This window comes from Tachyglossus aculeatus, chromosome 2 (genome assembly GCF_015852505.1).
Source record: "Tachyglossus aculeatus isolate mTacAcu1 chromosome 2, mTacAcu1.pri, whole genome shotgun sequence".
Taxonomy (NCBI): domain Eukaryota; kingdom Metazoa; phylum Chordata; class Mammalia; order Monotremata; family Tachyglossidae; genus Tachyglossus; species Tachyglossus aculeatus.
This window is the reverse complement of record NC_052067.1, coordinates 105,962,763-105,976,414: the sequence shown is the minus strand read 5'-3', so window position 1 is coordinate 105,976,414 and position 13,652 is coordinate 105,962,763. Positions and strand designations below refer to the sequence as shown.

At 41.0% G+C, this 13,652-nt stretch overlaps 1 protein-coding gene across 1 annotated transcript in view; it reads left to right on the top strand.

Moving 5' to 3' along the window:
- Positions 1-13,122, top strand: part of TMEM182 (transmembrane protein 182) — a 71,714-nt gene extending 58,592 nt beyond the window's left edge. Inside the window, exon 5 of the mRNA XM_038739834.1 lies at positions 11,913-13,122. Within this exon, the coding sequence (XP_038595762.1) occupies positions 11,913-12,133 (221 nt within the window). The 3' untranslated portion in view covers positions 12,134-13,122. The remainder of the gene's footprint in view (positions 1-11,912) is intronic.
- The last annotated feature ends 530 nt before the right edge of the window (positions 13,123-13,652 follow it).

Below are 13,652 nucleotides of genomic sequence, written 5' to 3'. Positions count from 1 at the left end.
GGCAATCCCAGATTTTTGTCATCTGTCCTGGGAAATTTTAGAAAAAAATTAAAATGGCCTAGATTTTGGCCATTCTAGCTGAACTGGTCAGGCTTGTCTGATCTCAACTCAGCAGCTCATGTGGCCTCTAAATACTTGGAAATCTTCATCTGAGCTGCTCAGTTTAGATCTCACAGGATCAAGATGTTGTCCTGACATCCCTGTTTTCAACAAACCAACCTCCAGAAAGACACCTCTATAAATGTACATGAATTAGGAAAAAGCACCCTCCCTATCATTGTACAGCACAGTGATGTTTCACTGTGTCTTTCCATAAGACCAAATACCAGTTTTGCAGGTAGGCCTTCGGGCAGGATGAGGATAATAATAGTGGTCATGGCTTAGTGGAAAGAGCATGGGCTTGGGAGTCAGAGGTTCTAATCGCGGCTCTGCCACTTGTCAGCTGTGTGACTTTGGGCAAGTCACTTAACTTCTCTGTGCTTCAGTTACCTTGTAAAATGGGGATCAAGACTGTGAGCTCCAAGTGGAACAATCTAATAACCTTGTACCTATCCCAGCGCTTAGAACAGTGCTTGGCCCATAGTAAGTGCTTAAGAAGTACCAACATTATTATTATTATTATTATTATTGTTATTATTATTATGTGTCAAACACTCTACTAAGCACTGGGGTACATACAAGATATTCAGGTTGGACACAGTCCCTGTCCCCCATAGACTCACAGTTTAAGTAGGAGGGGAACAGGTATTCAATTCCCATTTTACAGATGAAGAAACTGCTGCACAGACAAGTGGCAGAGCTGGGATTAGAACCCAGGTCCTCTGACTCCCTCTTTCCCCTAAGCCATGCTTTTAGAGATGTGTGCTCTCTAGAAATTCTGGCATCATCATGATTGCCCTGGCACTGCTCTATTAAAATCCTTTCCTAAACATCAGGGAGACACCCCTGTGACAGGCAGGTGCAGGGGCTGTAGGTGTAGGTGAGGAATGGTGAAGATTTCTTATCTTCTCTTTAGTCCAGGGGCTGTTTTGCTTCCATTGTGCAGTTAGGTCAAGAAGCTTTCCTTTGTGGAAGGTAAAGCCCACCACAAGAGACCACTCTGACCCATTCTAAATAAAGGATGCAGACCTCTCCATTACTCTCTGATTGAGCCTAGCTTTTGAATGGAGGAATATTTCTTCATGTGCAGGATTTGCTGGAGAGTGGATGATTTTATCCCTTATTAAAATGCTCAGCAGTGGAAATACAAGCTAGCTGATGCCACCGTGTGGAGAGCTCCAACAAGAACCGGGCTCAGGAACGTGATCACAGGAATTAGAGTAGTTCAAGAATAATCAAAGTGGCAGTTACTAAGTTTTTCGAACACGGTTCCAAGGGCTGGGGAAGATGCAAGATCGTCAGCTGAGACACAGTACAACAAATTACAACCCTAGAATCACAGAAATGGATGTGAAATTGAAGGGTTTTCTAGTTTCTCTGCTTGCTTCTGAGCCAGATTGCTCCTGAAGCCTCAATCAACCCATGGTATTTATTGAGTGCCTACTGTATGCAGAGCACTATACAAAGGACTTGGGAATGAACAGAATTAGCAGATACGTTTCTTGCCCATGATGAGCTCACAGTCTAGAGGGGAGTCTCCTGATGAAAATCCATTCAATTTCCTGTTAAGCAGCATGGCCTATTGGAAAAGTACAGTCCCGGTATCCAGAGGATCTGGGTTCTAATCCTGGCTCTGCATTGTGCCTACTGTGTGACCTTGGGCAAAATACATAGCTTCTCTGTGCCTCCATTTCCTCATCTATAAAATGGAAATTTGATAAATGTTCTCTCATCTACTTTGTGAGCCTCTTTGGGGACTGGGAATGAGAAGCAGTGTGGTTCAATGAAAAGAGCCCAGGCTTGGGAGTCAGAGGTCATGGGTTCTAATTCTGGCTCTACCAGTTGTCTGCTGTGTGACTTCGGGCAAGTCACTTCACTTCTCTGTGCCTCAGTTATCTCATCCTGTAAAATGGCGACTAAGACTGTGAGCTCCACATGGGACAACCTGATCACCTTGTATCCCCCCAGCACTTAGAACAGTGCTTGGCACATAGTAAGTGCTTAACAAATACCATGATTATTATTATTATTGTGTCTAATATGATTAACCTGTACCCACCCCAGCACTTACAACAGTGTTTGACATGTAGTAAGAGCTTAACAAATACCATCATTATTATTCTAGTCATTTATAAATACTTCACAACAGGCAGTTCTACTCCTCTGACCCACCTTCTTTCAGTATTGACAATCCAAACTCTCAGGAAACTCTTCCTCATATCTCACCGCGATCCTTCATTCAACTATTTAATCAATTTTCTCTGGGAGTTCAGGGGAGAGGGAGAAAGCTGTGCATAATTACCTATCATGTACCTTTGGTCTTCAAGAAATGATGTCTCAATCGTCTCCATCCAAAGTACACCCAGGTCTTTGAGCAATATTTATTAACTCCGAGACCGAGTTTTCACCTCCCAATCAATGAGAAGCATATATTGAGCGCTTACTGTATGCAGAGCACTATACTAAGATCCCAACACTACAGCACTCTCTTCACCCAGTGCCCCTAATGGTGTTGAAATGCTGGGCCCGTCAGAATGTTAGCTGCATTTCCAACAGCTGATTCTGTCCTTTGCAGAGGAGAGAACAGTATGTTCTGTCCCTCTAAATGCTCTAAACACCATAATGTTCTCCCTCCACCCTCCTCAGCCTACTCTCACCAGCCCTCCTTCCAAAGGCAAAGCTCCTATCCTCTGCTAGCTAGGCTCTGCAGTAAGAATCAGTTTATCAATCACAGAGCAGTCTTGTACTCTCCCAAGCACTTGGTACAGTGGTCCTCAATAAACACTATTAATTAATTGATTGGTTAAGACTGTGAGCTGTAAACTCCTTGTGGGCGGGAACACATCTACTAACTCTTATATTGTACTCCCCAAATGCTTAGTACAGTGCTCTGCACACAATAAGCACTCAATAAATACAACTGATTGATTGAGTTACCTCTATTAAGCAAACTGAACAATGTAGACTATTTTAGGGAGTTAAATTATGATAGGGAGAAATTAAAATAATACCAACTTATGTGAGTCAGGACACTATGCAAATCAGGCCCTATATTTACATATAGTAGTCAAAAATATCATATATACATATATACACACACATGTGTACTGCTAATTATCTTTTACATTTTCTATCTTAACCTAATAACATGGAAATTTAAAAGTCAGAATGCTCTGGAGTAAAATTATTATTAACCCAGTCCAGTAGCCCACCCTATATGGCTGTCGCCTGTGATAGCAGCTTGAAGTTTTAACAGTCTTTCCTTTTCCTTACCTTTTATACCCAATTTACATGTAACATAATCTTCCAAAAAGGCCATGATGGTATCTCCTTTAATCTCATCTAGTCTCCAACAGCTTCCAAACACTTCTGGGAATGGAAAAGAGGAGGCAGTCAGAAATACAAGACTATCACTACGTTGTCCTTACTCACAATATAGTAAAAGGCTTGACTGTCAAGGTGGGCATGGGCTCAAATGTTTTTTCAAATATGGGGACCATTCCAACTGGTTTGACTTGGAATTGGTCCTGACCCATCTTTCTCAGCTCTTCCAAGTATAGCCTGATTTGAAAGAAGTGAGGAGCATTTCAGGAAGGAGATAGAAAAAGAAAAAAAGTCAATGTTCACCAATAGATAGAACTATGGATCCATTACAGCTAAAGAACTCTGTGCTATCTTTGTTGGTGCAACTTAGAAGAGACATTACAGAGTTGAAGGAGGATCAGAGAAGGGCAAATAGAGTGATCAAAAAGAAGATGGAGAGGTTACCATGCAAGGATAGAGTGACAAAATTAGGACATTTCATTCAGGAAAGACAAAGACTGATGTGAATGGAATTTATAAAATCATTAAAGAGTGGAATGGGAGACAAGATATTGTTGTTCACCAGATCTCACACCCCCAGGGTGAGATAGTAATAATAATAATAATAATTGCTAGTTCAATCTCTCATCTTATCCTGGCTGGATTACTGCAGCAACATCCTCTCTGATCTCCCATCCTCCTGTCTCTCCCCACTTCAGTCTATACTTCACGCTGCTGCCCAGATCATCTCTGTGCAGAAACACTCTGGACATGTTACTCCCCTTCTCAAAAATCTCCACTGGCTACCAGTCAACCTACGCATCAAGCAAAAACTCCTCACTCTTGGCTTCAAGACTCTCCATCACCTCACCCCTCCTACCTCACCTCCCTTCTCTCCTTCTACAGCACAGTCCGCACCTTCTGCTACTCTGCCACTAACCTCCTCACTGTGCCTCGTTCTCACCTGTCCTGCTGTCGACCCCCAGCCCACATCCTCCCCCTGGCCTGGAATGCCCTCCCTCTGCACATCTGCCAAGCTAGCTCTCTTCCTCCCTTCAAAGCCCTACTGAGAGCTCACCTCTTCTAGGAGGCCTTCCCAGACTGAACCCCCTTTTTCCTCTCCCCCTCCCATCCCCCCACCCTACCTCCTTCCCCACACAGCACCTGTATATGTTTGTACAGATTTATTACTCTATTTATTTTACTTGTACATATTTACTATTCTATTTATTTTGTCAATGATGTCTATCTGGCTTTACTTCTATTTATTCTGATGACTTGACACCTGACCACATGTTTTGTTTTGTTGTCTGTCTCCCCCTTCTAGACTGTGAGCCCATTGTTGGGTAGGGACCATCTGTATATGTTGCCAACTTGTACTTCCCAAGCGCTTAGTACAGTGCTCTGCACACAGTAAGTGCTCAATAAATACGATTGATTGAATGAATGAATGAATAATAATAATAAATTTGGTATTTTTAAGTGCTTACTATATGCCAAACCCTGTTCTAAGTGTTGGGGTAGATACAAGGTAATCAGATTGGTCACAGTCCTTGTCCCACATGGAGCTCATAGTCTTACTCTCCATTTGACAGATGAGGTAACAGAAGCACAGAGAAGTTAAATGACTTGCCCAAGGTCATATATCAGACAAGTGGTGGATCCAGGATTAGAACACATGACCTCTGACTCCCAAGGCTGTGCTCTTGCCAATAGGCCATGCTGCTTCACATGTAAACCCTCTGAAGCATTTCTTTACCCAGTGGGTGGGAACACATGGAATTCATTGCCCCAAGGACCTGTGGGAGTAAAAAGAGTTTGCATAAATTCATAGAAAAGAGGGCCATTAGGGGTTACAAGAGAGGAAATTAGGGATGTAGAAGGTAAAGGAAGGATATTAAAAAGTCCCCCTATCAGGACCAACCAGGATTGGTGAATGTTTATTCTTTTTCTAAAAATCTCCAGGAATGCATACTTCAAAGCTAACTTCCATGTCCGGTTCCTCCTAATGTCTAATTGAAATCTCTCCTGCTTTATTTTAAATCCATATCCTCTTCTTTGGCCTCAGAGAACCTCTGGATAGCACCATCCTGATGAAAACTCTTTATATTCTAATGTGAAACAGCATGGTCCAATGGAAAAGCAGGGACCTTAGAATAAGAGGATCTGGTTTCTAATTTCGGCTTCACCACTTGTCTGCTGTGTGACCTTGGACAAGTCACTTACCTTCTCTGTGCCTCAGTTACCTCATCTGTAAAATGGGGATTAAATCCTTCTCCCTCTGACTTAGATTGTGAGCCCCATATGAGACGGGGACTACGGCCATCCTGATTATTGGGCATCTACCCCAGTGCTTAGAACAGTGCTTGACACATTTTATTATTATTAAGTGCCATCAAGTTGGGTAGGGACTGTCTCTATATGTTGCCAACTTGTACTTCCCAAGCTCTTAGTACAGTGCTCTGCACACAGTAAGCGCTCAATAAATACGATAGATGATGATGATGATGATGATCGAGTTGTTTCCAATTCATAGCGACTCCACAGGTATACTTTCCCCAGAACATCCTGTCCTCTTCCAAAGTCTGCAACCTTTCTAATGGTTCTTCCGTTATCGTTGTTATGGTTTCTATCCATGTAGCTGCTGGTCTGCCTCTTCCACATTTTCCCTGGATTTTTCCTAGCATTAGTGTCTTCTCCAGAGAATTAATCCTCCTGATTATGTGTCCAAAATATGCTAATCTAAGTCGAGTCATTTGGCTTCCCAAAGACCACTTTGGTTTAATTTGCTCCAAATTCCATTTGTGTTTTGGGCAGTCCATGGTATTCGCAAAAGCCTTCTCCAGCACCACACTTCAAAAGAATTGATGTTCTTTCAAGCCTGTTTTTTCACTATCCAGCTTTCAGATCCATACATTGTCACTGGAAACACCACAGAGTTGACAATTTGTATTTTTGTAGCAACTATTACATCGACACATTTCATGACTTTTTCCATGCTCTTAGTAGCAGGTCTTCCTAACATTAATCTTTGGAGTATTTCTTGGCTACTAGCTCCTTTTTTATTGATTATTGATCCCAGATGAGAAAAACTGTCAACTATTTCAATATTCACTCTGCCTGCTACAAATGTGTTAAAACTTCCAATTGTCTTAATCTTTGTTTTCTTGACATTTAAATATAGGCCCATCTTTTTGCTCTGTTCCTTAACTTTTAAGAATAGGCCCTTCAAACCTTCTTCACTTTCCGCTAGTAGAGTTGTATCATCAGCATAATTAGGGTTATTAGTAAGCACTTAATAAATACCTTAAAAAATGAGGATGTCAACCATTAGTCTTTTCTTCTCCAAATTAATTGCTCAATTTCTGTAAATTTTCCCCTAGGACCTATTATCCTCCCCTCTAATGCTCCTGTCTCAGTCTCCTGAAATCAGGTATTCCCTTCAAATATTGTTGTAGTTTTTAAAATCTGTGGTACCCACTGGAATTGTGTTTATCAACTGAAATTCAGTTTCAGTTGCTTGAAATCTTGGAATTCCTCTGAGATTGTATGCATATCTCCTAAAATATAGCTAAGCCTCCTGGAATCTTCTTCTCCAGGAATGTCTTAAACCTCTTAAAACTTTATTTCAGTCTTTAAAAATCTTATGAGTACCTGAAAAATCTCACTGAGGACTCCTTAAATTTTGTGAGCTTTGGACACTGTCCTGAAAATTTCCCACCATGAATAAAGCATCAGAAAGCTATTGGAGCTGACTACAAGAAAACAGACAAAGCAAAAAAGTCTGTGCCTATAGTTTCAAACTTTTCCCTTTCTCTTCCCCCACACCCCCCACCTATTTAAAAACTACCAATTATCATCTAACTGCCTAATAGGCACCAGTTCAAGGTATTGCACTAGATTATTCAGTAAAGCTACTGAGGAAGAAACAGTTGATTTCTTAAATAAAGTTTTCCCTCCAAGAACTGATTTTTTCCCCCTAAAGTACTTCACAGTGCTCTGTCATAAAATTATCTTTTCCCATTTCACTGGAATATTGAGGATATGCAATTTGATTTCTCATTCTGCTCATCTGGCCTGAGGTGATCCCTTTGTTTCTGATCACTTCACTATCTTTAGTAATTGGCTGCCTAATGAAATTTTGTAACTAAATACCGACAAAACTAACTCTATGTGACATTTGTTTCAGGCAAAATGCTTTTGAAAGTGAATAGATAGCATTTGGAGTTCAGGGTTTGGGGCTTTGTGGGAAAACTAAGCACTCATATAATTGCAAGCCTGATCAAATCCCTCCCACGCAGACAGTCTGAAGAGCCCACCACATTCTCCCAGTGCTCAACTGTCTATCTTCAGCTTCAGTGAAATAACAGATCCTCAGGGACTTTGAGAAATATTTTCCTTGGGCCTTAGGTTAACTACTTGCAGCCGCTTTTGAGGGAGGAGGGGACTTTAAAAGCCTGTGTTTATCAACTTTAAGTGGCACTGAACTCCGTTCTCAGAACTTAATGATGATCCGAGGGAAGCAGAGAAGCCGGGAAGCAGTGTGGCCCAGTGGAAAGAGCACGAGTTTGGGAGTCAGAGGTCATGGGTTCTAATCCTGACTCTGCTGCTTGTCAGCTATGTGACTGTGGGCAATTCACTTCTCTGTGCCTCAGTTACCTCATCTGACAAATGGGGATTAAGACTGTGAGCCCCACGTGGGACAAACTGATCACCTTGTATCCTCCCCACTGCTTAGAACAGTGCTTTGGACATAGAGCTTAACAAATGACATAATTATTATCCAAGTCAAAATCTTTTGCAATTTGAAAGCAAGCACCTTCCTTTCCCATCCATATTTTGGTTAGCAGATGATTATCAAATGCAGCTCAGAAGTTTCTGGACACCCTTAATCCCTATCCAGTGACCATATCGGTGTCTTCGAGAACCCAAAACAAAATAATTGGCCTATTAGATCTCAAAGGAATTACCACTGAAGCGCCAGCATACCTCAGGGTGTGGATCTATTCTGAAACCATTATACGGTCCATTCTCCCACAGTGGGTGCTTTTCACTGCATACTGTGGATAGAAGGCTTTGGAGTAATTAGGGAACATTTTTGCAGACAACATGGGTCTTTCTGGCTAGAACTTTGTGGTGTATCAAAAGAAACAATTATCAGGCATGGGAGACTGTGAGCCTACTGTTGGGTAGGGACTGTCTCTATATGTTGCCAACTTGTACTTCCCAAGCACTTAGTACAGTGCTCTGAACACAGTAAGTGCTCAATAAATATGATTGATTGATTGATTGATTGATTGACTTTATTGTGAAGCTCTACAAGACCTCACATGAGAAGCAGCATGGTGTAGTGGATAGAGCACAGGCTTGGGATTCAGAAGGTCATGAGTTTAATTCCCAGCTCCACCACTTGTCTGCTGTGTGACCTTGGGCTAGTCACTTCACTGTGCCTCAGTTACCTCATCTGTAAAATGGGGATTAAGACTGGGAGCCCAGTGAGGGACAGGGACTGTGTCCAACTCGATTTGCATGCATTCCCCCAATGCTTAGTACAGTGTCTGGTACATATCAAACACTTAATAAATACCACAGTTATCATTATTATTATTACTATTATTATTTCCCACCCTACTCTTCATTGGAGACACAGTCATTAACCAATCAGTCAATCAATAGTATTTATTAAGTGCTTACTATGTGCTGAGTACAGTATTAGGTGCTTGGGAGAAAAAAAGCACAGATTGCATGTGGAGGAAAGGACTGAACATTGTTCATTTCTATGATCAGCCCCATTTAAACACGGCATCACAGAGGTCATTTCATGGGTCGGCTTCTATTCTCTATCCATATCCGCTCCATTGGAGAACTCATTTGCTCCCATGGCTTCAACTACCATCTCTATGATTCCCAAATCTACATCTCCAGAACTGATTTCTCCTTCTCTTGGAGTCTCACATTTCCTCCTGCCTTCAGGATGTCTCTACTTGGATATCCTGCTGACATAAACTTAACATCTCCAAAACACAACTCCTTATCTTCCCACTGAAACCCTGTCCTCCCTCTGACTTTGCCAACATTGTGGATAGCACCACCATCTCACAAGTCTCACAAGTCTGTAACCTTGGTGTTACCCTCAACTCATCTTTCTCATTCAACCCACATATTCAACTCATCACCAAATCCTGTTGGTTCAGCCTTCAAAACATTGCTAAAATCCTTGCTTTCCTCTCCATCCAAATTGCTACCACATTAATTCAAGTGCTTATCCTATCCCATCTTGATTACTGCATCTGCCATCTGTCTGCTGTGTGGCCTCGAGCAAGTCACTAGCATCTCTTTGACTCAGTTCCCTGTCAGTAAATGGACATTCAATACCTGTTCTCCCTCCTACTTAGAATGTAAACCCAATGTAGGACACTGATTGTGTCCAACCTGATTAAAAACTTGTACCTTCTTATCAATATGTGTTTATTTGCATTGATGTCTGTCTCCCCCTCTCTAGTCTGTGAACTTGTTGTCGGGAGGGATTGTCACTCTTTATGGTTGCATTGGAGAAGCAACTGTATGGTTGTATGGTTGTATTGGAGAAGCAGCGTGGCTCAGTGGAAAGAGCACAGGCTTTGGAGTCAGAGGGAAAGGGTTCAAATCCCAGCCCCACCAATTGTCAGCTGTGTGACTTTGGGCAAGTCACTTAACTTCTCTGTGCCTCAGTTACTTCATCTGTAAAATGGGAATAAAGACTGGGAGCCCCCTGTGGGACAACCTGATCACCTTGTGACATCCCCAGTGCTTAGAACAGTGCTTTGCACATAGTAAGCACTCAATAAATGCCATTATTATTATTATTGTTGTACTTTCCCTAGTGATTAGTACAGTGTTCTGCACACAGTAAGTGCTTAATACCATTGAATGAATGAATGAATGAATTTAAAAGTATGCTTAGCATATAATAAACACCTAACAAGAAGTACTATTATTACTATGATTATTCTATTCAAGAAAGGAAATTCTTGCATTCTCTCTTTCCTATGTGGGGCATTATGATCTGGCTCCTTTGTCAGTTGTTCCTCTCCATGTCCTGACTTGCGAATGCACATGCTCAGAACTCTGTACCTTGGAGCTTGGAGTCTAACACTCACCCAAAGTGATGACTTCAAGCACAGAGAAGCAACAGAAGCAGGAGCAGATGAGCAAAATTATTTCTGTCACTGCAGCTGTATATCTGTATATATGTTTGTACATATTTATTACTCTATTTATTTATTTATTTTACTTGTACATATCTATTCTATTTATTTTATTTTGTTAATATGTTTGGTTTTGTTCTCTGTCTCCCCCTCTAGACTGTGAGCCCACTGTTGGGTAGGGACCATCTCCATATGTTGCCAACTTGTACTTCCCAAGTGCTTAGTACAGTGCTCTGCACACAGTAAGTGCTCAATAAATATGATTGATTGATTGATTGATTGCTACCTCAGCCAACATGGTCCCCACAGTTGAAAGCTGAAACTGGCTTCAAGTGCCTTGAGGACTTGCCTGTCCCTGCCACTGCTTCTCCCCTGCTTTTTGCAGGACTCCTGGTGGAAGTGAGGAAGTTGAGTTCCAGGACAGAAAAGGCAGTATATGATGTAGAGTCCTGTCCTCAGAGTATCAAGGGGTATCCAGGGTTGGCGGCCCCAGTCGAATTTTACAGACAATAAGTATTGTCTTATCAGTAAAAGTCAGTTTGGAAGTCATTTTCAGTGATTTTTGGTGCTTCCCCACTCTGAAATAACTTAACTGCAAGCCCTAAACTGCCAACACTTTAATTACCTGGCTTTCCATTAGGGTAGGGGTTTGCATCTGCTGATCATTTACAAAGAACTTTTTCTTCTGTCAGAAATGAGTTGAGAGGACTTGCTATTTATTTGCCTGGAAGAAGAAAAGAAGCATATCAACAAAGAACAAGGACTTTGCAAAAAGTTTGCACAATGAATATTATCTTACCTAAATTGCCAAGCATAATTTCCATACTACTAGAGAGACCCTGCAAATACATTTACCACATGCTTTATTTAAATACTGAAAATTCCTCAAAAACCCACTCTATTCCTATATCTTTTTCTGAGGTCTAGGCTGACTTTATAAAAAGTAATTGTTGGGCTATTTTTTTTTTTATTTCCCAGGGTTTCAGTTATTGTTCAGGGTTTTGAAGGGTTTGACTTTTTAAGGAAGAATGTTCATTTCCAGAGTGGAGCAAAGTGTGAGAGAAAGAGGGAGATTGAAGAGCGATCCCTCTCTTTATTAGTGAAATTGCTTCCCCATTGAAGATCATGTTGAAAACCCCAGTAAGCACCAACAGGTCAGGATTACAACTTGGGATTCACAGTAATTTGCCTTTCCCTCCAACTCAGATAGTCAATAGTTATGCTGATATAGAGACCCCCAGGTAAGAATCAAAGGTGCCACACTGTACTGATGAAGAAGCATGCCCACAGGGAGAGTGAAGTTCTTCTGATGTGTCTTTACAGGTGTCCTGTTCTCTCTGGTGGTGCTGTTGTATGTCATCTGGATTCAGGCCGTGGCTGATATGGAAAGCTATGTAGCCGTGAAGAGGAAAGACTGCCTAGAATTCTCCGTCTTCGTCCAGTACGGCTGGTCTTTCATGTTGGCTCCGGTGGGAATATTTTTTTCTTTGTTTGCAGGATTGTTGTTCCTACTTGTTGGGCGGCACATTTACATACATCACTAGTCTTACCCACTCCCTTCAGTGGGGTTGCACCAATCTTGGGAAATTTTGACTGAAAGATAATTTTTACATGGTGTTAAAATTAACCCAGGTTAGAGTTGATTGGTGTAATTGTGTAGCTCTTTTAACTGAGTCATTTGAATGATTCTGCTTTCTTGTCGACAATAAGATCCCAGATCCCCTCTAGCGAAGATGTCTATTGATACTCTCAGTATCTAATCATAAAAAAAAAATTTTAGATATAGATGGCAAATGATCCTCCTAAGAGCATTGGGTCTCATGTCGATTCCAACGGACTTATCCAAACAAGGACACTTACCATTGACAGAGTTTATTAAGAGCCTACTGTGTGCAGAGAACTGCACAAGGCACTTAGCAAAATCACCACAGGAGTCTTACAGGGTTCTCAATGCCTTTGGCATTCATTTCTTTTATAAAGCCACTCGAGAGAATGGTTTACTATCTGGTAAACAACATTTAATAGAGAAATGAGATTCCCTTCTGCCCCTCTCCACCCACACATACTTATCTACATACTCATTGACCTGTTTTTGTTCTCATATGAACTTTCTTCAGGACTTAAAAATAGAGCACAGTTGTTCTCATAGAAGTCCATCTGCAGACTCCCTTGGAAAATCATACAGTGGCTGTAGTTCATTTCTAACATGTACATACACAATTTCATTGCTAATATAGTATATGTTGCTTTTAGTAAACTTCTGACACAAAGATGTATTCATGTGATTTTTGCATGTTTAGGTAACGTAATGTATTCAACAAGTTGTAAAGTCAAAATTAAAATGTGACATGGAATTTTAAAATCAATTGAATTGAAGCATTAAGATGTAATGTTCAGTTCTCTTTTTAAAACTATTTTGTAACTTCAGACCCTAACTAAGGACATGATTCTGTTTAGTAGATTTTTAATATCCATTTAGAGAAAGTATAGAACTAAACCAGATCACAGACTAGAGAAGATGTATGGATTGTATTGATGGAATGTTATTTTAATATTGAATAAAATATAACCTTTCCGAATACTTGTACAACACATCCATAATATGCTTGCTTAGCTACCAATAGGAAAGTAATTGTTACCCTAAACTCATTTCTCCCACTCTCCTCCCCATCTTGAAATTCTTCTGAGTTTGAAGCCCCATTATTTCTAAGTCTCAGTTTCCTTATCCACAAAATGGACATTCCAGAATCTTCTTTTTTTTTATCTAAACCACTCTCTGACAGCTTAGGAAAAATGGAACTCTGTGGCAGATCAGGGTTCCCTGACGTGATTTGGGTGGAGTGAAAATTTCTGCTCTTAGTATGTTTCCTTGCTTTTGGCTGGAGTACTGATTGAAATCAATTCCATCTGAGAGGCTAGGGCATTTGCACATTGGTGTTTGAAAGGGAATACAAAGACAGAATATTGGCTTTGTTCAATGCCCGGTGCTTCGTTCCACAGCTGTTATTAATAGTGGTGGCATCTCCAGGAGGCCAGAAAAGAATGACCACCTAGAAGATGTGG